Below are 23,464 nucleotides of genomic sequence, written 5' to 3'. Positions count from 1 at the left end.
CGTAAATATGAAGATCTTTTGAACAATCCCGGGAAGCAGATACATATACTCGCGTATAAATGCTATGCATCATCACTCGCTCACACCAGTAAGTCGTGAGTACGCAAAGTAAGCTGCTTATTTTCCACAAATGGTCCATTCTGGCTTTCAAATAAAGAACGTTTTGTAATGTTCCGTCTGATCACAGAAGCCTCTTGACGCTCTAAACATACTGTCAAGTGAAATTCTTATATCTGTGGTGAAAACGATTGCTCAGGATTCGAAAAAAATATATTCAAAACATTTTATTATATGATGTTGAACAAAGTGGTCACTTGGACTTCTTGGTTCAACATATGGATGGATGGAAAACCTTTATTCAGGTCCTGTACAGGGTGTTGCCACCTGCCTGGCTAGTCCCAGCTTCAACTTAGTGAAGGGTAACACTATGGTAACACGATGACAATACTTTCGCAGGGGCTGTGATGGGCGCTCGCCTGTGATCGGAGCCAGCGAGCCCCCCGTGCGAGCGGCCCGATGGCGTGCAGCGGCGGAGCCAGCCTCTACCAGGACCACATCCTGCAAGCCGTGCTGCAGGGAAACCTCACCAGCGTGCCCGAGCCACCGTCCAGGCTGCTCAAGATACTGGTCGCCTCATCAAGGCCTGGTGAGCCATAGCTGCTTCAGTTTCTTTTCTTTCTTTGTCTTGCCCCGCCGCGGTGGTCTAGTGGTTATGGCGCTCGACTGCTGACCCGAAGGTCGCGGGATCGAATCCCGGCCGCGGCGGCTGCATTTTCGATGGAGGCGAAAATGTTTGAGGCCCGTGTACTTAGATTTAGGTGCACGTTAAAGAACCCCAGGTGGTCGAAATTTCCGGAGCCCTCCACTACGGCGTCTCTCATAATCATATCTTGGTTTTGGGACGTTAAACCCCAGATATTATTATTATTCTTTCTTTGTCTTTTTTTTTTTCGCGCCTGCTCACGCGCACCCGGCACGATCGCATGACCCACGCGCGACGGAAGCGCGTGGCTCATGCGAACGTGCCCGGATGCCCAAGGAAATCGTTTGGCTCATCAAGGTGTTCCTCGCCTTATTCGTCGGGTATTTAGACTTGGTGTATTCATGTGGGAGGTAGTGGGCAAGTACTACACCAGGGTGGCCAATCCTGCTCTGGTGAGGGAGTGCATTGCTGGCTGGGGTCGCCAGGGAGGCTGCACCCCAGGCGTTTTTACACAATTCCATCACCACGCGGATTTTTTTAAAAATCCGGTTGGGAATTGTCCGGCACCGGGATTCGAACCACGGACCTCCTGCATGCGAGGCTGATGCTCTACCACTACGCCATCGCTGCATCGCTGCATCGCTCATTCGGCAAGCATTATCAAATCATGAATGGTAGTCTACCACTATCCCTCAAGAGGAAGGTATATAACAGCTGCATCTTACCGGTACTTACCTACGGAGCAGAAACCTGGAGACTTACAAAGAGGGTTCAACTTATATTGAGGACGACGCAGCGAGCGATGGAAAGGAAAATGATAGGTGTAACCCTAAGAGACAGGAAGAGAGCAGAGTGGGTCAGGGAACAAACGGGGGTTAAGGATATCATAGTTGAAATCAAGAAGAAATGGATATGGGCCGGACACGTAGCACGTCGGCAGGATAACCGGTGGTCATTAAGGGTAACTGACTGGATTCCAAGAGATGGCAAACGTGTGAGGGGGAGACAGAAAATTAGGTGGGTAGATGAGATTAAGAAGTTTGTGTGTATAACGTGGCAGCAGAAAGCACAAGACCGGGCTGATTGGCGGAACATGGGAGAGGCCTTTGCCCTGCAGTGGGCGTAGACAGGCTGATGATGATGATGATGATGATTTAGACTTGCGAAACTTGTTCGTGGACGCCCGAGATATAAAACGAGGGTGGAAGAAAAAGAAAGGGCGGTCAAATGGCGAGCAGGTAATACTAATTAGCTAAGTTTTCGATCCGCTTGTTTTGTTTACGTCGCCTCGTGCGTCCGTTGTCTGTCTCTTTTCCCCTTCTTTTTTTTTATTAGCCTGATCCTTCAACATGAACACGCACTAACGACAAGACGTGGCCGGTAACGTCGGATTTCGCACATTTAAAGTGTACCATATTTCCTAGAATACAAGCGCCCCTTAACACTTTCCATCCACCGGCCTTGTAATCTCGTGTCTGGCAGAACCTGAACAAAATAAGTTCTTCGCGTGACTGTGGTCGCTTCATCTTCTTGTTCTCCTGATTTCGGCTATCGGCGTTCGAGCTAACGTAACGGTAAGCCTTTTAGACAGGGCTGTACGATGAAAGGCCTCGAAGGAACAGAGGGCACGTACGTTGTGAAACAGGCGACACAGAGCGAGTGAAGACGCGAAGCAATCCATGTCAAGTGATAGCGTCAGTCAGTGAGTGGCCTAGAATGGCGCTTATTGCAACCGTTCTTTTTTTTTTTTGTTCTTATCGAAGGGACCACAGTTTCGATTGCTTTCTTTTTCAAGCGTACAACATTCCCTAGAAGCAAATGGCGATTTTCTTGACTACCTGTTTTCGTCGACTGATCCCGAAGAAAGTGCAGTCTGATACAGCTGTATAAAGCCCCACGGTAGTAGGCTATATGGTGCCACCGTACATGTGAGACACAGGTGATAATTAAGGAGACTGTTCTAGTATCCTTCCCCCGTGACAGCTTGTGTTTTAATGCACTGCCTTTTGAGACGCTGCGTGGTCGCATATTTTATATGGCACTCAAAACTGAACCTGAAGCCGTAAGTGACACTGGAAGTATCAGTAATAAAAGCAATGTATCTTTAACATCTGTATCTGTATCTATAAGCAAAGTATCTGTAATAAAAGCAATGTGTAAATGGGTGCGCGACCCATAACACATGAGACATGTTCCTACAGAAAACCGCCACGCCCGAAGCGTTAGACGACACATTCTTGGCGGGCTTGGTCCCCACTGTCTCTCTTTCTTTCTCTCCCTTGTTGCTTGTTTTATGTCGTAAGTAACACCTGACTGGCTTGATGCTGAGTTTTCGCATACAATATCTGTACTCTGTCCAAATTTGTAATTTCTCATTTTCAAGCTCTAGCGCTTTCTAACTTTTATTAGCTGTGAATGCAAGCATCCAGTCAAACTTTTGACCATCAAGGAGGGGAAAGAAATAGCAAATAGCAGCGAGTGGCTTACTTTTGAGATAATGCGGCATTACGCGCAGTTGTGCCAGGCGGATGATTTTTCGGTCCATTAAGCCTTCGATAATAAACCTGAGATAATAAACGAATTCCGAACTTTGGTCTTGGCATCCCACACCAGTGTTCTGCGGGCACCATGTCCCCCACCCGGGAAACTAGCTGCGGGCGTTTATTCATTTTACCTTTCCGACTTCCCCTCGTTTATATTCAGGGGAAATCTGCATCCACGTTATTCTTTTTCGTATGCTATATTAGCCGTTTTTTTTTCAATTCGGTGAATGTCGACGCAGTGTCCTGTGTACAGGTACAAAAAATGTCCGGCGATTTGAGGTAGTATAAAATTCACTGTGTCACACTGCCAACAGCATTGTACTTGGCGTAGATTTTTATTGCGTCATTACACAGCAAAACATAACCTCGATGAACTATAGCGGAAGCGAACCGGGCAAACTGTCCACCAGCGAAGCAGCGGAAGTAGAAAATGTTAAACAAAGAACAAATTAAAACAAGTATTTCGCGATACGATTCAAAACGCAGAAAACGAAACAGAAAACAAAGCAAGAAGTGCTATGTAATTTTGCAAGCTACTATATATATAATCTTTTGCCGATTTTACTGATAAGAGCATTAATTTGCTGTGGTAGATATTACCACCAATGTTATTTAATTAACCAAGAATCCCACTACAGTTGTTTCACATTGGGACCCTCATCTGTATACTTGTGATTCTGTAACTATTTTTCTGAAACGAATAAATCTGAACCTAAATCTGAATAAGCATTGAGCTTCCTAAAAAAAGAACTGCCGTATATATTAGGGGAACATAGGCGTTATATCGTCTGCGGAAGCTGCAAGCATGGCAGCAGAGCCAGCACGATAATGATTGTTGTAGGTCGTAAATTTATTAAAATTCGTTGCCTTGGATGCAAACGGGGCTTTGCGACTACGCGAACGGAGCAGTTTCGGCGAAGCGTTGCTTTCGGACTGAACTTTTCCCAGTGATTATGCATTGGCGGATAGCTTCGTTAAGGCGCAAGCCTCAATTGTTTCGTTGCGCTGTCCCTTGATTGAGACGCTGCAGGCGAATGAAGTGGTATAAAAAGTGACGTGACCTACGTCACTAATGGCGTCATACTGTGACGTTACCGTGTGCCACCATCATGGCGTCAAGTTGTGACGTCACCATGTGACGCCATCATGATGACACAGGTCACATTACTTGATCAAATCGCGGCCTTCTTTATATTTGCCTGCGTCGTGAATGTAAAACCAAGACAGAACAAAAAACTGTCACACAAAATCGTTGGGTTATCTCCGCTTAGTGCTCTTTTTTGTGCTTGTTAAAGTGGATCTTCGATTTTCGGACTCCTGGCAGTTCGCTGGCAGCCAGAGCTAGCCAGAGGTACGCCAGCTAGTTCCGCTCGGGACAGAAAACAACGTCGTGGTCACGTGTGTTGGAATCCCGAGACAACCTGAAGACGCCCGAAGAATTGCAAAATCGAACGCTGGCACAGCCAGCATAAATGTAAACAAACGCTACCACCGTGGCAGCAAACGAAACATTGCGCCGCGTGAGCGTCGGTTTTTTCTGCATTGCCCACTTGGAATATGTGGATAGGTTTGCCGAAGAGCTGAAGTGATATTCTTGAGCATACGCATTTGGGATACGATCTCGTACGTTCGCGAGGTCACGCGCGATTCGCCCCGTCCGTGAACAAAACAGTGAGCTGTCGCACGGCGCCTCGAGAACGATGCAAGGTGAGCTGCTGCTCCGCTAACGGCTTAATAAGCTCGCCTCTGCGTGGTACATGTAACAATCGCTGTGCAACACGATGCGAAATCTCGTGAACGTGATTGTGTCCCTCAAAAAAGCTCGAGGATATACCTACTCGCGGCTTTCGCGTAATACGTCGCACTCACGCGTTGATCAGTTTGCGTTCTGTCTTGTCGCACTGCTACCGCCTCATGCTTCGAGTGCGCGTTATACCTAAAATAAACTTCTTTGTCACGCGTCTTCGACTCGTTTCGGCTGATGATGCTTAATTGGGCCTCTTTTCCAGTCCTAGATGGCACTTCCAAAAATCTGACGTAGTACAGATTTTACGTGAGCTATTAGGTGATAATCCTACATACTGCGTGGTATAATGACAAAGAGATGAAAAAAGACAAAGCCGGCGATGAAATAGACAACGAAACGATGTATACACTTCTGAATTCGTCTCCGTTTTTTCTTTCCTTTTTTTTTTCACGTCGACGCGTCGTGGCATAACACCGTATCACATATACGGGCCCATAGATCGAAGTATGCTCGCACGCCGTTCGCTACCAACAAGCATCCCACAAAAACACTCTCGCGGTCACTATTATTCAATTAGTGGACTCTGCCAACATCGAATACCTGCTTAAAATAGTGAAGTTTCGAAGGGGTTCACGCACGCAAACATACGACGGAGCGAAATAGCTAGTTCGATCACAATCGTCTTCGCTAACTGCACAGAAAACAGACACAACACCATAATACGGAAAAATAATTTCGGAAGGGACCTCCACTCCAACGTGCATGTAAGTACATAACTTTTGAGACATGTACACGACGCAGTCAGCAGGCAACAGTTCGCCGTGTTGTTCACCGAAGGAAGCTTCACGGCTTCACGGGACACATAAAATAAGAAAAATCAATGAATATCAGCTTCAAACGTTCGCCGCCACTTGAAATCGCACCATCTCGCACGGCGGAACGGGCTTTAGAAGATAACGCCAAGCGTGATGACAACCAAAGGTGTAGCTCCGAAGCACCCGCATTGCAATGCGTCGAACCTCACAAAGATGGCGGCAAGCGCGCATCGTCTCTTTTTGGCGTCTGCTAGCCCGGAACCTTCCAGAAAACTTCCACGACAAAATTGTTCTGGAAGCTTCTGGCGACCCGCGGGCTACCCGCAGGTAGCCAGAACGTTCTAGTATACTGTACAAGAACTGTCCAGCCCAAGAAAAACGAACACCGACCGGAAGTGCCCCGCGCTGTGGGCGAAGCAACCCGAGAAAAACGAACGCGCTCTGGCTGGCTCTGGCAACCCGCGGGTAGCCAGGACTGGAAAATCGAAGAGCCACATAGATTAAGGAAAAAAAAACAAAAAAAAAACCTAGAAGCACTTAGTATATATAAGAAGGCTTCCTTTGACGATGCATGTTTCGGGGAACCTGCCCACTTCTGTCGGTCACAATGGTGCCCCCCAGTTCTTCTGTAAATGGAACATGGCGATACCACACGTTCCACAGTTGTAGCCATAAACTTAGTTGATCCATCAATGCCAGCGTCGAGAAATATAAAGGAGTAAGACCTGTTTGCCGCTCCTCTGCTTGAACTTTACGGTGGCCGTGATGCATATAGTTAATATACCGAAAATGTAAGTCCAAATTTGCATAATGTTTAACATATAAAAACTGGGAGACGTTGGCGTCTTTCTTGAAGCAGGTTTTTTTTTTTCACCTAGAAATGCATGCACTAACATTAACGGAAGAAGTGGAATCGATCGAGAGGCTCCCTTCCTTGTTAGGCATAACCTAATAAAGCCAACAGAAAATCAAGCCAAGGAAAGCATAGCGTATGATATTTGTAGTCTTTTAACTGTAGTGTAGTAATTATAGTATCAGTGGAAATCAAATAAAGCTGACTAATAAGCGGCTTGCCGTCGGTGGGGATCGACGAAACCCACAACTTTCGAATAAAATGGATACTCGAAATTCCACTTACTAAAGTAAGGTATTCGTAATACTTAATACTTAAAGTAAATAGTCAATTAGGGTCAAGTCACATAAATGCGCCGAAGACAAGACGCAAAAAAAAAAGACAGATAGGTGCACAGAGGGAACGCAAGGTCTTTTTCATTTGTATACGATACGTTTACCATTGCCGGCTGTGCCTCCGCTAATATGATTGTCTCTCACGAAGAATTACGTATTGTGAAAACATGTTTGCAATACGGACCCTACGTACTATTCACCTTTTTGTTGTGCTCCATTATTATGACCATTATCTGTATTTTAACGGGACTGTTTCTTTTTAAGTGTACACGAAAAGTCCCAGGTCTATCTAATATGAAAAGGAATTGTTTCGTAGTTTGCTTTCCTGCGCATATTTTGCCCACACTTGGAACCTCTTTGTCCCTTTCTTACGTTCGCAAATCCTAACGGGCCTTTCTCGAGCAATCCAAGCGATCGCACAAATTTTCTCCGTATAAATATTCCGCAAATAAGTATAGCCATCGAATAAGTATGAAGGTGAATGAAACTAATAAAAAGAAAAGTCGATGCGCAATCACAAAACAAATTATGAAAAATCCTGCGTTCGTCCCAGTATACTGACTTCCAAATCCGAACGCACCACAGAAGGGAGTTGAAAAATAGCGCCTCTGTTCTTCGAAGAGGCGCATTTCGCGGGAGTAGGATGCAGTTCCTCCTTAGCGGCGTTGAACACCGGCTATACTTCCTGTAATAAACGATGTTTTCAAGATCTGTATCTGCGATTACCCATGCTTACTCGCGGAGGCTGAGTGGTAAAACAAAATTTACATGCGAGAGCGATTATGCAAAAGCAAGTTCAATGAAAGCAGTCAGAGGGCTGTATGCACGGGCCAATGTGATTGAGTTGAGGCACGCTGCGAAGCAATAAACTTTTGCTGTCTTTTGCCGGAGGTAGGGCGAGAGGGGGGGGGGGGGCATCGCTGCCGAGCTAATTTGTTTTGCACGCTCTCTCTTCAAGCGCACGTTTGTTTTATCCTTCAGTGACCGTATCCTGATTAGGAAGAATGGAACTTTGCAGCAATATTTAATTAGCTGCTGAAAATTTTATACAGATACGAAGAAAAAACAATAATTACTAAAAAATAAAAACATATTTTTATCCGTCGCAATGCTTGGCGTTCTGCTATGTTTAATTATTTCTTTATTTTTGATACGTGTGCTGTTACTAGAGGTATGCAATATGCACTCACTTTAGGTGCAAATACGTACCGCACAGACCTTCATACTAGCGGTAGTATTCTTCTCCCATGGAAGATTCACTGTATAAAATACCGCGTAGCACACTGCTGACTTTGTCATACTCAAGAACATGTTTTTTTTTTTTCATAAGTACTTCAATCTCGATGCTAAGCAATATAGCAGTACACATGTCTTACGCTGTGTTACGCTGTAGACATGGCAGCGTGATAAGCAAACCGCATTTACATTGTCCTGCCGGTGGCACCTTGAGTTTTGCCTTTACGCACTGAGCGTTTAAATCCTCTTTGTCATTTATGACTCCTACTTTGTTCTGAAGTACACGAAATGTACACGAGCTTCCAACTAAACTTGGTTATGCACCTCAAATATCTTTTCTCTGAACCCTTTATGTGGCAAGGAAAACGCCACGAGTGATGGGAACATGAACACATATTTTTTTCGAATTTTTCAATCGACAGGAAAACGCAGCGAGCTTTCTTTTTTCTCACTCAATTTATCAGAAAATCTTAATATCATTCAGATGAAATCATAACCTTGCAGACCTCGAAAAAAAATCGCCAATTACGCAAACACACACACATTCATCACGTACACGAACACATAGACCCCCCCCCCAACACACACACGCAAGCACCAGCTGACCCACACTACACTGCCACACTAACATACAAGCACACGCAAACGCACGCCAGCACACATGCCATGCATCACACACACACACACACACACACACACACACACACACACACACACACACACACACACACACACACACACACACACCACACACACACACACACACACACACACACACACACACACACACACACACACACACACACACACACACACACACACACACACACACACACACACACACACACACACCACACACACACACACACACACACACACACACACACACACACACACACACACACACACACACACACACGAACTGCTTTAGCGATTCAGTATTAAACACACCCTGTTACGATACTGATGAAAAATACCTATGGGGAGGTCGTTAGGGAGGTTTTTCCTGAGCGCGGGAAGTGACTGAAGTGAAACTGAATTCTGTGCCCGCCAGGCGTTGCAATTGCGTTTCTTCACCTCCCTTCTCAATCACTTCCACTCCTTATGAACAAACTGCCGGCGCCAATTTGGAGTTAGCATCAGGCATTTTCGCGAATATAATTTACGCAACTGTCACTTGTCTACGCTTAAGAAAGCGGACGATCGAGCGTCATGCAGTCCGCACCCGGGCAGTACAGCCGTTTGAGCCCACAGCGCGAGGGAGTCGCCGCTGCAGGCGAGCATTTCTTTAAACTATCGAAGGCTTATAGCGGCGGATACTCTTGCCGGGGAGATCGCGTCGCGGCGTACTTTTCGGTCGGAGGCGCTCTACGGCCATAAAAGTTGGGTCGAGTTAACCCGGAGAGCCAGCGCCGGTACGGTCCAGCGAGCGCACGCAAATCAGGTTCTGGCCGTGATGCACGCGCGCCGGGCATCGGGGCCGGACGTCGGGCGACACACAAGACGACCGGCATCTGGCCCTGACGCGACCCGGGGACGCTCGGACTGGCTCACTGAATTGGATTAGCGGGCATTATCTCAGAAGGGCCCGACGGGTGGCTATCGTGACGGCGGCGGTCGCGAGCTGTGCTTTCCGGGCGCAGACCCCGAGATTACCTCTCACTGTTACCACTAAACTAGCGTGATAGGGGCCGAGTGGCCTGGCAGCCCCGGATGGCCCCTTTTTACGACGACGTCTGAAGGGGAGGCTCGGGCAGTTCGATTGTGTGCGCCTGCGCGGGGCTACAGTGTGGTGACCAGACTCGTATGTCAGGCGCCGTTTCAGGACGCGTCTTGCTGCGTTCCATGTCCCCCTGGCGAAATTAATTTCTGCGTTTGTTTGCTTCCTCGCTTGTTTTCGACTTCTGCCTCTTTCTGCTTGCCCGCGGCATAGCGAAACCACACTGTTGGTCAGGCCTGTCAACCAACGCTGCCACGTTACCGCGAGGAGTTGCAGTTGTTAGGACAAATCGGTTCTGGTTTCACAAGGCTCATGCTGTGAGATTAATGCACCATCTTGCGTTTCGTTCACGAATTTTCACCGACAGGGACACAAACGTACAACCATATAGAGGGAGTACTGTAAGTTGAAACGCAGTGGCCGGCACGCTACATTAACAACTTTAGTACGTGAATTCACAAGAAAGTTGTTTCACTCACTCACTCAGTACGTGAATTCAAAACAAGGGTGATGACTACACAGTGCCACTGGTCTTGCTGCGCCAAGCGGGGTGACATACATTGTTATATTTCTTTTTTACGGGGCTTTAAAGCAGCTGACCCCTAAATAAAACAGATAAAAAGTAGTCTGTGCGTGTGTGTGCGCGCGCGCATATGTGTGGCGTATGTTGGGTTGTTTGCATTGGGTTAGATTCGGGATGCCACAGCGTGGAGCAAAAGATCTCGCTCCCTCCGCTATCTGCGATCCACACGGCGGCCGAACACGGCACGTGACTGCATGTTCAGCAGGCGAGGCGCCGCCAAAACGTACACATATGGGCACTACGATCGCTGGCGGAGCGCAGTGTTTTCACTAGCCCCGTCAGCGCCTGCAACAAGTTGGCGGCTGAGGTTGTGGCCGAGCCATCGATCGATGCGGGCAGCTGCGAGACATTGACGTTCTCTCCCTGCTCCGCGAGTCCCTTGCGCACCCCTCCTGTTATTTGTTTTTGTTTTTTCTGTGCTTCAATACACGACCCAGAAACCTCGGACTTCTTATTTTGTGCTTGTAAAAGTGGTCGATAGAGTCGTGGCCGGCGGGCCAGCTGCTGAAGATGAATTGTTTTACGGCAGTCGGGTCGCACCACGATCTAATATCTTCAGTGTTGTATTATTTTGATTTGTGGGCCCTGTCCGGTGTTTAATGAAAAGGTAGCTGACCCTATCCCCGTGAGATTTTGTCATTTGAAAAGGCGAGGTGTCTCCTCTAAACTTCGATCCTGTTCAAAACAATTGCGCAGTTAGTGGACGAGTGCTTGAAGCAGTTTTCTTCCTCAAGCTTCGCCCTCGTCACAGCGAGGACTCCGAGGACGCCCGCAGCAGTATTTAAAAGTAGGTGATATTCCGCGAAATAATAAAAAACAACAACTAAAAGCATGCTTCCTCGGTATAGAAGTAAGCCCAACTGCAACGAGCTTGAGTTCTGATGTGCTCTTTTCAAAACTGTTACATGCGAACATTTCGAAGTTGGAGAGTTCCACGGTTAACGTCAGTCTAGATTTCCGTTCCTTCGGGCTCTTGCTAGCAAATAGGTCTGAACGCCGTTGCAGAAACCGAGAAGCAACCTGACGCTTGTTATTGCGGTGCATATTGCTTCAGGAGAATTATGAGGGAAAAACGCTTGTGTGTCAGCTGCTAAAGCTCGTCGTCGCTGAGAGATCAGTTCACGGGGAGGGACGGCATTTTGGGAATTGCTGGACGATACCCCGCATAAGTTATTCGCAGTTATCTAAGCATAACAAAATAAAGCTGTCTAAAATGAAAATCGAAGAGAAAGGTAGCCAACACGTATGCGAGAGCCTACTATACAGTACTGTATTTTACATTGGTACACCTAGTGTCCTAACAAATCGCGTAATGTTAATCACGTAAGGACACCAGGGTGCTTAGATTTAGGTGCACATTAAAGAACCCCAGGTGGTCGAAATTAATCTGGAGGTCTTCGCTACGACATGCCTGATAATCATATCGTTGTTTTGGCACGTAAAACCCCAGTAATTATTATTATTAGGCCGCGCATATGGCTGCCATCATTCTTTTTTTTTCTTTTCTAGCAGGGTTCGGAAGGAAGAAAAAAGTATCATTATTATTTCTTGAATATAAGTTGAAATTACCAAAGCTCACTTTAGGTTTGAGCAATTTGATTCAAGTAGGATTGTTCGGTTTGTTTTTTGGCTCACTCGTTTTCAAGTATGCGACACAGTGCGCGATGAAATCTGAAATTGCATTCAATAATGGCAAACAGGAATTCGAGTGTTTGGTAGTTTGCTGCTTTTCACAACGACTGAACTTTTTTAAAAATTTCGTCGTTTTTCATATAGAGTAAATTGTCATTACATATTTACACGTCGTGAATTTGAGTGCATTCGTTTAGAACAGCCAGGCGGCCAACATGAAACAGTAGGCGCTGATAGTTTATACGGCATGATTACTTTCGACATATTGTCGGAGTTAAAGAGAGGCTTTGTATATGTGCACGTTCACCTCAGGTGTAGTGCCCAGCGTATGTTGCGAAAAAATTCACAGTCTTCAAGTTACATTTTTTAGGCATCCACGCCGATTCGTCAGATAGACTGCAAGCAAAGTTCACATTGGAAAAATTTCTGTCTTGAAGTTTCAAGTTAAACCCGAGGCTCTTAACCCACCACCTGACCCGCCGTGGTAGCCTAGCGGCTAGTGTATCGCAGTGCTAAGCAGGAGGTCGTTAGTTCGATTCCTTGCGACGGCGGCCGCGTTTCGATAGGGGCTAAATGCAAAAACACCTGTGCACTTAGATTTAGGAGGACGTTAAAGAACCGCAAGTCTTGGAAGTTAATCCGGCGCGCCTCATTATCACATCATGGTTTTGGCACACAAAAACCCCATAAGTTATATTAGCATTAGTCATAATCTAGTAAGCCAGCCAGCGATTCTGCCACGTTAATTATCGAACGCGCGTTATTGTGCAGTGGCATTACCCGAATAGGACCTGGTCCTTCAAGCCCAGCAGTCTTCATAAATATGTAGCTTTCAGGCGGCTCCCCAGCCGTCTTCAGCTGTAGCTTGCATATATAAAGGCGGACGATATAGGATTCGGTCTGAAGAATGAGCCACCTATAGCGTCCTGCAGGGTCATCCCAGCTTGCCATCTCAGGTATGTTTGCATGAATTACGCTTTAGCGAGTTATGTATGTTCTGGTGTGGCGTCGAAGTTACCCCATTTAAAAAAAAAAATATGTAAACGAAACGGATATGTTGCAAGCGGAGCGATGTGAATATTTAGTGAATCGTGGGGACTAAATGTTACGGTGGATCATGCGCTAAATTATGTTCTTTTTCATTCCACGTGAAAAAAAAACAATATCGTGAAACACTGTATATGATAGTGCAACCACGCATGTTGCAACTTTATGGTGTCGTGCATTTTTTTTTTAAGTTTATACACCGCTCCTATCGCAAGCTATAGAGAAATGCAAACAAGTAGGACGGATAAACGGTGCTAGAAGTTGGGTGATAATTCTAGGTATATATGTCAATGAAATAGATGTGTGCGTACGTGTGATGCTTGCGCAAAAAAAAGAAGAGAGAGAGAGAGAGAAATAAAGTGTGACGGGTGTATGACACGGCGAAGTAGGACACATTGCTGTGATACATTTAAACCTTATATACCTCTTCTGTCAGAGCGGCACTTGCCCATTCTAGAGCATTGGCCAAGGGTTACGCGGCCGAGGGGTAAGAACGTACCCAATGGGTACGTGCGTACCCGCTCAAACGACAGTTTGACTTGACCGCGGTTACATGCATTTCCCAATGCGGATCAAACGAGTCCCTCAACCCACTGCAGTGGTATAGACACAACTCACAGCGATGTCCGTCAGCATCACGGACCGCTAATGCTTACAGACAATCTGTTCGGAGTCAGAAATGCTAACTTCCATGGCTCGATGTTGTTCAGCTCGTTGTGTGCGAACACAGGGGAAGCGCAACTGTACGGGCTCTTCTACTTGCTCTACTACTTTTAGACAAACCTTATGTCTCTTTCGGAACCGCTACTATACTCGTGACGTTGTGAATGTATACAGCACTGTGAGCAATCACACTTCTTGCTCTTTAGAACCTCCTCCTACATATCCAATCGACGCAAGGAACAGCGATACTTTGAGAGGCCGACCGATTCCTCCTTCCCTGCCCTCTCATTTCTTTATTGAGAACGTTTACCAGGGCTTAGCGCACCGCAGGTACACCACCCACTGCATTGCTTCTAGTTTCTTCTGCACACTCGCGGCCTCTCGACTGAATAATTGAGTGCAGTAGGTCAATAAGTTTATCGGACGAGCGCGCGGTGGCCGGAGGGAACTCGTCTTTCGGTCTGTGCGCTCCCTATAGGACGGAGCGATTTCCCGCGAGAGAAGATGCGCGCGGTCAGCGAGTGGCTTTGGCCTTAGCGACAGTCGCGTGTTGACCCTGGCGCTCTGAGCTGGCCGCACGCCGTCGAGGCGAACTCAGCGTGCGCGTTTAAAGCGAGCGCTACGGGCGCGCGTGCACTGGGCCGCGCGCCCGACCCTTGCAAGAACCCTCCGGTGAGGCTTCCACTGTTTGAACTCCGAGCTAGTTTCCTCTCGAACTCTTATACGGTTCGGCGAGCAAACAACTTGTTCTGTCGTGCCGCCGACCGGCGACCAATTAGGCGCGCTTGTCGAACGCGCGCGCGTCGCTCTGCGCTCACCGTGTGGCGTGCACGCGATGGGGCCCCAACGTTGCCCGCGGTCGCGTTCTGGCCCGTGACGCATAAGAGCACCTTTGTTTTTCAATTCTTCCGGCACTGCTTTCTTTATTCCTTTTTTTATCGCTCATACTCCCGACTCCTTTGTTTCCAGACACATCTTCGTTGCGCACCATGTTTGTTCTTCTCTGCGCTGTCGTGATGTTTGCTAGGGTCAAAAACAAACCCAAGTACGCTCGCAAAATCGAAAAAAGTGGCTCTGTAAACGCGAGGCGCTAGGTTCCCGTTCCATGTTATAACATTTTGGCAACGTGATGTGTTAGACCACTGAACTTCACTGCTTTGGGAGTGATTTTGCGAGAGCGATACTGTGATGTTTAGTTTGTGTTCTCTACTGCATTGTATGATTTGACCGCACCTTGTGTCATTTTTCGACTGACTGACTGAATGAGTGGCATATTTACAGAACGTAGTGATGCAACTCCTCTATGCCTTCCATTAATCTCCTTACGTGGATCCTACATTTCGGTCGCTGTTCTTATGCTGGCACTCTCATCATACGCTCATGTTTCACTGTTTTTCAAATACACATCCGTATTCAACGGCTTTTCTTACTCAAGTGCCGTTCGCGATTAGAAGTCACCGTGCCGATCGTCCCTTTCATCATATTGGTTTTAGCTCGGCAGAATTCCTTGCAGCCTTGCTGTGAAGTATATAGACGCGGTGCATTGCGAGGGCGCGCCGAGGGCAGAAAGAACGACAAAGACGAGCGCTGTCCGTCTCTGTCTGCGCTGTACGCAAGTTTGCAATGGAATACCTACAAGCCCGTACTCCGACCCTGCTCATTCCCCGACCTGTCTTTCGCTTTGCATATGCAAAGACTCACAGATACGGCCGTCTGGCAAAACCGTGCCAAGAAGAACGAAAAAAAAAAGAAACGATAACACTTCAATAAAAATAAACAAAGCCCTGCCGTCACCCTTGAAATCTAACTCACTCTTGCATGCACGTAAGGTTCTAAAGGTTGATGCACTGCAAGGCATGTTAGTGCCCTCCGAATGAGAAGCGCCCCTCATCCACCCCTTCGCCTTCTTCCTTTCGCCTCCGAAAAGTGCGCCAGTTGTAGGCGCATGAGCTCGGTTTGGGAACTCAGTCGTTGTTATCTTTAAGGATCAGTCCAGCACTCCAAGAGGCCAGTAGTCTTCAGGAACGGCTCATTAGGTATTCTCGCGGGAAACTTACTTCGAGACGCGTGGGCTCACCTAATGTGCGTCCGCCAGAGCCCAGACATTCATGTAAGCCTTTAAAATAAACTCGAGTAACGAGGAAAAAAGAAATACTGTATTTACTGTGCGTGGTTACTAGACAATTGATAGAAGATTTTAATTAAGCAGTACCTGTTACGCATTACGAGATAGATAGATAGATAGATAGATAGATAGATAGATAGATAGATAGATAGATAGATAGATAGATAGATAGATAGATAGATAGATAGATAGATAGATAGATAGATAGATAGATAGATAGATAGATAGATAGATAGATAGATAGATAGATAGATAGATAGATAGATAGATAGATAGATAGATAGATAGATAGATAGATAGCGTATGACATACTTAGGCACTTTAACAAAATTTTTAGCCTACCCTGAGCAATATTTTTTCGCTGTAATTAAAGGAAGCGAAGATTGGAGGTGTTTTCGCTTTTAAGCTTAACCAAGTGCACCATACCCCTGAATGCCGAAGCGTAAGACAATCCCGTTTCTTTGAAAAGAGCTCCAGAAATACAGGGAGAGCCGCGCTGCTTTGCCGACTCGCTCTTCAGTTCCTTTCATCTGCTCATCTATGCAGCAGGAAGGAGCCAACGAAAGAAGTGAATAACCCTACACATGCAATATGCACGGTCGCCTCACGCAGTATGTAGAACCGCGCAGCGTTTCCCGACTTCCAGCGACCAATTTTTCAAGCTTTCCAGCATTGTTCATTTGACCAGAAAATGAAGATGTCTCCCCCTCTGCTGTCGGCCTGTCTGTCTCTGCTTTATTACTCTCTGTTTCTTCCCCCTTTTATTTTGCTCCTCGTATACTCCACAATGCGTGCTTAACTTGATTTAAGCGCGAGAGCGAATTTCAGGAGGAGCGAGGTAATTGCATCGGAACAAAGCGAGCGCGTGTGTTCATTAACGGGGAGGCTCCCCTCTTTCTCCGTCGTCACTGTACCACGTTTTATTTCCCATTCTCTTCGTTTCTTTAAGAAAGTTTTTAAATAGAATACCTATACTGGACGCTCCCGGCACTGCGTTTCCGATCGTTATTTCTCCTTGCGTTTCCCCGCGAGCGCTTTTGTTAACCGAATTATCAGCTTCGTCCGCGAAGGAAGGCTCCAAAAGTGTGGGACGACAGTGCTTGAAGCCGCCTTGGAGGTATAAGTTGCTGAAACAAGAGCTGCGCCTGAGCGAGCCTCTTCAGTGCACCCCAACGGTTCGTGGCGAGCTGCGCAGTTCCCCTGGGCACACTGTGACGAGCGGCCAGCCGCACGCGTCTGCCAAAGGCGTGCGCGGTGTCAGCAAGCAACGAGGTGGATGGTGCACGAAATAAAGGTGCGCACAATACGAGCTCTCGGCGGCGGCACGAGGATGAACGACCATGAAACCATTTGGAGGCAGTCTGTCACGCCGCGCGCGCTTCCCGTTTATGTGGCAGCGGCGGTATATAGCGGCGCGCTGCAGTTACGCGGGTGGGAAATAAACTGCCGCTAGGAGTACGGGATGGGCGATGGTGGGAAGAATGCCGGTGACGCTCCACTCCGCCGAACCATATTTCAGCGCAGCCTGGCTGCGACTTCACCACCTTACCGGTCTCCGTTCTGCCGCAACGCATTGGTCGTCCTTGATAAAACGCAGAGACGTATATGCGGATCGTTTTGTGCCCATTACCGCCGCGTTTATTCTTTTTAACAGCCGAGCTGTTTAAGGCGGCCGTTAGTACGTGAGCCGCAAACAGAAAATGATCATCATCATGAACCAGCACGCACTCTCTTCGTCCTCTTCTTCATCGTTGTCGTCTCCTTCATCATCTTATTCGCTCCCAGAACATGTGCGCCGATTTCTCCGGCGAGGGATGCAATAACTATGATGGGCTAGACAACGAGTACAGTGAGAGAAAAAGAGAAAGGAAGGGAAATAAAGATAGAGAAACAAAGAACGTCTAGGGGAAAAAACTTTCTTTGCGAGGCGACATTCGAACCTACGTACCCAAGTTCCGAAGGCGAGTGTCTTAATTACGAGGCTATCCAGGCACGCTAGCAGAGCGTAGCATAACCTTGTATTGTATTGGCCGCGAGATCGAGCGGAGTCGCCGCCTGGCGGCTACTGGCTGAAGCGCGCCTAGTGTGGATTGCTCCCTGCGTCGTCTGCTAGCCACGTCGTGTTTGCATGTGCGCGTACGTCCTGCCCGTTCTCAAAGGGCGGTTTCTTCTGTTATGTTAGCGCGAGTTTAACTGCTCGTACGTATACCTAACATGGTGTACAGAAGCAAATGAGCTTGCTCGGCTGCATGCGCATTGTAACAAGATCAGTGAGTGCGACTTTCGGGAGGGCTGTGTATTGGTGTCGTGCCCTTCGTTCGCCAGAATCATTTCAGTGTTGGTGCCGCTTTCTGGTTCAAGCACATCCTAAAGTGCGCTTGGCATAGTGCCAAACATAAGGAGCATTAAATAGTGTGTGGATGCAGCGTTTTAGCGACTCGGTGGTAAACAAAAGCGAGGCTCATGCACTTTCGCGTTGTTGTTAGGTGTATAACTGCGACACTGTAGTTCATGATGAGCTGTAGTTGTGCTTAAGATGTCCTTTTATTGTACGGTCGTGGTCCCGCTTCAGCGAAATATTGCTATCAAGTGAAGTCTGACACTTCGGTACTCAAACTGTCCCCGAACAAAAAAAAAAAGCATACAGTGGAATGAGACGGCTGTGATAAAACGGAGTTGCCGCGCGCAATTTTAACTTGGGGTGAAATTTATGTAGAACCACCCGTGTGCTTAGATTTAGGTACGCTTTGAAGAGCCCAGACGTTAAAATTATTCCCGACGGCTTGCCTTACATTTATGCCGTATAATTTCACGCAAAAACTCATCCTTTTTTTACATTATCTTGAGCGTTTGTGTGGAGTTGTTATAGATTGATGGAAGGCAGCGGGCATTATTACTTTGAAAAAAAAAAAAGACACTTATTCCATAAAATAACCGGACCTTTGTTGCATCACTGCCGTGCACGTAATCAATCGATGAAAGATCTGTGCTAAACTCTTACCTGCGCGTATGCGTATTCGCGTGAAGAGTGCTACTGAACTCATTGTGCAGGAATATGGGCTGGTATACAAATGAACAAGAAGTAAACGCTTTAATTCAGTCGTGCTACAGCAGTGCGTAGTACATAGAACACAAGCTTAGACACGTATAGAGAAAACAACAAAAAACGTCATATAGTGCGTAAGCGCAGACTGTCATCCAGGGTGAGCATCCCTTTCATCGGCAGATTGCGCTTCTCTCACTAGTATAGTAACACTGGATGATCTTCGTGCATCGATTCAATAATGAAGAGCGTATATATTACCAGTCAGCTGCAACCAACGCATTTTATTCGCCGACAATAGGCTCAAACCGCTCAAACGAAGCGCCGCTGTGTGCATTTGTATATGCGCCGACGACTGCCTCTTCACACTAACGCGGCGAAGTAATAGTAACATTGGATGATCTTCGTGCATCGATTCAGTAATGAAGAGCGTATATATTACCAGTCAGCTGCAACCAACGCATTTTATTCGCCGACAATAGGCTCAAACCGCTCACAACGAAGCGCCGCTGTGTGCATTTGTATACGCGCGACGACCGCCTCTCCACACTAACGCGACAAAGTTATAGTAACATTGGATGATCTTCGTGCATCGATTCAATAATGAAGAGCGTATATATTACCAGTCAGCTGCAACCAACGCATTTTATTCGCCGACAATAGGCTCAAACCGCTCACAACGAAGCGCCGCTGTGTGCATTTGTATACGCGCCGCCGACCGCCTATCCACACTAACGCGGCGACGGTGCTGCCACCTAAAGGTCGATCTCGCGGCCAATAGTGTAGCAAGGAAGTCGGAAAACGAAGTGAGGGTGAGGAGGAGGGGAGAGATTAAGGCATAGCATACAAAGAAAGAGAGAAATAGAGAGAACGTAAGACAGAAATAGAAAGGACAGAAAGAGAGAGAATGAAAGAAAGATAGAGAAAGAAATAGAAAGCCAGAAAAAGAAATTGAAAGACAGAGCAAGCGAGCAATAGAGAGAGAAAAAGAAATGGAAGAAAGAGAAAGAAAGATAGAAAGACCGAGAAAGAGAAAGAAATAGATAGCGAGAGAGAAAGAGAAAAATAAACAGAGACAAGAAAGACTTACACAAAGAAACTTAGAGAAGAGAGAAAAAGACATGGCCGATCCCTCCGCTGTAGGAATCGGTATAGCACGAAAGTGAAACGTGTCTTTACAGAAGCAGCTGATTGTTTATTGTGCATTGATCTACGAGAGCTTGTACAATGTATATCGCTCTTTGGCAGCTATAGCACCGTTTAACATGGATGCACCCATGTTGACGCCTAGTGGCATGTCTCCATCGCGACGACTAACGCCCATGATCATGATTAAACCGTTGTGGTAGCTGAAGTTGTGAACATATATTTGGACACAGCGAATCGTGAATCCCGCGTAAAGATGGCATCAAGCTCATAGTCAACAGTGGTACCCGATATGCGCTTCTTCAAAACGTCGTCTATTAAGGAGAGAAACGGCACGGTGTGCGCTATCTAGTAATGGGTAACCGACGCCTGTGCTCATGCATACACTATACCGCACTGCGCTTCAGCAACACGGGAGGCAGAGGTTCGTAGCTTGAGCCGCAAACGCGTGCGTCCCGCTGGCCTCTGTCTCGTTCCACCAAGGCACGACATTCGCCCGTCGAAATCGTGTCCTTTCTGCAACACATATTGCAGCAGATTTGTTATTCGGTGCTCTCACGATCGAAGCAGTCGGCGGCGGGGAAATCCCGTTGGTGCATGTGGAAAGTGGACTACTCCAATAAGCCGGCGCACGCTAACACGAAGCGAAAGGCAAAGAACGTAACCGCGTCTAGGGTGCCTCGACGACGCCAGCGCGGCCAGTGTCCCTGGTTGGTATCGAGACGCTTTAACCATAACCTCCGATATCGCGCGTGATATCGGAGTAAGCGCTAGTAAGTGTCGACCGTGACGCATTACTTCTTTTCACCTCTCACAGACGGCGGCACCGCCCCGCCCCGCCCCGCCCCGCCCCGCCCCGCCTACCTACACCGCCAATAGAGAGCACCGTGCGAGAGAGAATATGTGAAAGATAAGGCGCGTTCGTGAAGTGTCCAGCATCTGACAAGGTAGCTAGTCGGTTGAGCATCGGGCGCTTAGCGTCGCGGCCGCAAGGTCGTGGGTTCGATTCCCAGCGGCGGGTCTTTATATTTGTGTTTCCCTTTCTCACCCGTTGGCGTCTGTTTTATCAACGTCATATCCACAGCGGAATTGCTTGGTGGACTCCGGCATAAAGCACTTTCGTGTTAAAAACAATGGTAGGAGGGAGGTGGAGGGAAAACGTTATCCCGAAATAGGGAAGTGGGAGGTGGGATAGGAGGGAGAAACTGCGCGGGATAGGCCCCCGCTACCCTGTTGACTCAATGGTAACCCCTTTCGGAAACACCGCTACTGCAGTGACATTTACCGGCCATTTGTAAATATCGCAGCGGCACAAACATCGTCTATGTGTAGCAAAAACAGGCAGAAAGCTTTGATAAAAAAATCGTTTGGGAAAACTCGGTAAATATTTGTTCCATGTTGGTACGGTCGACGCGTGCTTAGAGCACAGAAAGTTCGTACGCACGATATGTACAGTCGCAATAGTTTGTAGAGTGAACACAGGAGCGCGTGGCTTTCTGTACTACCAGCGCCGCTAGGCGACAAGTCACAGTATCTGCGCGCATGCGCGAGGAGGGTAGCTTCCCTTCGCGTGCATCATTTCACCGGAGTGCTCGTGTGTCGTCTGCTAGCTGTTTCTCGACCTCGGTGGTGACCGTATTATGACAGCAACTAAAATTTGAACGCTTTCAGTGCAAACTGAGGGCTTCTTATGGTTGGCGTGTCACCTAGTTTTCGTCTTTTTTCTCCTATGTTTTTGTAGTCGTACAACGAACAGGCAAAGAAACGCAAACTTTCGGACTGTTTTATTTGGTGCAAGTTTCGCAAAAGATTGATGCGTTTAAGGAAGTAGTATCAGTGAACTGGAATAATTTTGTTTTATTTTATATTAGTAGTTTGTCATGTCCCCCTTTGCAAAAAAAAAAAGAAAAAAAGCACTGCTGCCATTCTAGAGGGTAGTGACGAGCACAGCGATGGTACAAAGTTATGATGCGCTCGAAGATGTTCCCACACTTCGCGAACGGCTGCCGAGAGCTTGTCCGCAGTCGCCGCATAAACAGGGTGTCGCACCATATACAGGGTGTCGCACCATATGTATATTTCCGTATATTTTCACAAATGCTCATGCTGGTCAAAAGAGCGCAGCGATCCTACAATTTTCTATGTGCTCTTTCACAGCTTTTGCCGTGCGTATCAGCGCTGTCATGCTGGAACACAATATGCATCGGCGAAAGCGCCTATCAACGATGGTCTTGAGAACGAGAGCAAAAGATAACATATATATTCTCAAGTTTATGTGCAACGTAATTGCAAGTTTACCATTGTTCCACTTTGAAGCACACGGCTCCCTTACTGCAGTACGTGTCTAGCACACGACACGCGCTTGCTTGCGTGACGCAATGCGCGCGACGGCAGAATTCTCGCACGCCGGACGCACTGCGCATGAGCAATGCTTCTCGCTGCGCCGGGGGCTCGGAGAGCCAGGCGTTCCCATGTTCACGCTCAAAAAGATTACGACTGCACTTTTGCAACATTGCGTTCTGTTCTTTGCTTACATTAAGGGTTTATTTTTTCTTTCGAGCAATTCGTGAGATATTTTAATGATATCTTTATATATAAGCTGCTTATGTTTTTTTTTGGTATTTTATTCTTCGCTGCTATATTAGAATAGTTATCTCACTGCAAGTTGAACCTCACATTCTGTCGCATTTAATCGATAAAGAGCGGCCAGGGTTCAAAGTGGCAGTGGGGTTTGGTGAGTCTTGTGAGATGCATGGTTGAAGAAAATAAAAAGGACGTCTAACGAAAAGGCTAAAAACGGGACTTTGTGCTCGTCGCCGTGATTTGAGCGATGTAGTACGTGAAAGAGAGGCTGAAAGAGAGGCGACGATTTTCGCACGCTGACGCGTCTCCATTTCAGCCACCACTTTATTTCTCATATAGAACGCGCTGAGCGAGGCGCGCGCTGCACCTCCAACGCTGCAGCGCGTGGCGAAACACCGCAGCTGTAAAAGGCGCGAGAGCGAGCTCACACGCGCGACCTCCTGCATAATTAAAGCGCTGGAGAATGGTGCCAGCCCAACGCTGTTCGACTTAAGGTGAACGAGTCCTCTCTTCCTTTTGTATCTGTATTTTTCATCTTTCTTTGTTCTTGCTGAAGTATTCCCTATGGCATAAGTCTCTTTATCCAGTTTTGGAATTCCGAGAAAACTTGGAGCTCCGTTTTCCTGGAAGGTGCTGGTCTCCCATTGCGCGCGTTGTTCGACCAGCACTCTTTCTAGCAGGAATTACATG

The 23,464-nt window shown here is 47.2% G+C and overlaps 1 protein-coding gene across 1 annotated transcript in view; it reads left to right on the top strand.

Annotated features, from left to right (window-relative positions):
• Positions 1 to 459: 459 nt before the first annotated feature.
• The window catches only part of LOC119378552 (protein qui-1), a 285,309-nt gene continuing 262,304 nt past the window's right edge, over positions 460 to 23,464 (top strand). Inside the window, exon 1 of the mRNA XM_037647671.2 lies at positions 460 to 646. Within this exon, the coding sequence (XP_037503599.1) occupies positions 517 to 646 (130 nt within the window). The 5' untranslated portion in view covers positions 460 to 516. The remainder of the gene's footprint in view (positions 647 to 23,464) is intronic.

The sequence above is a fragment of the Rhipicephalus sanguineus genome, chromosome 1 (assembly GCF_013339695.2).
Source record: "Rhipicephalus sanguineus isolate Rsan-2018 chromosome 1, BIME_Rsan_1.4, whole genome shotgun sequence".
In the NCBI taxonomy this organism is placed as follows: domain Eukaryota; kingdom Metazoa; phylum Arthropoda; class Arachnida; order Ixodida; family Ixodidae; genus Rhipicephalus; species Rhipicephalus sanguineus.
This window is presented reverse-complemented; position numbering and strand designations above follow the sequence as displayed.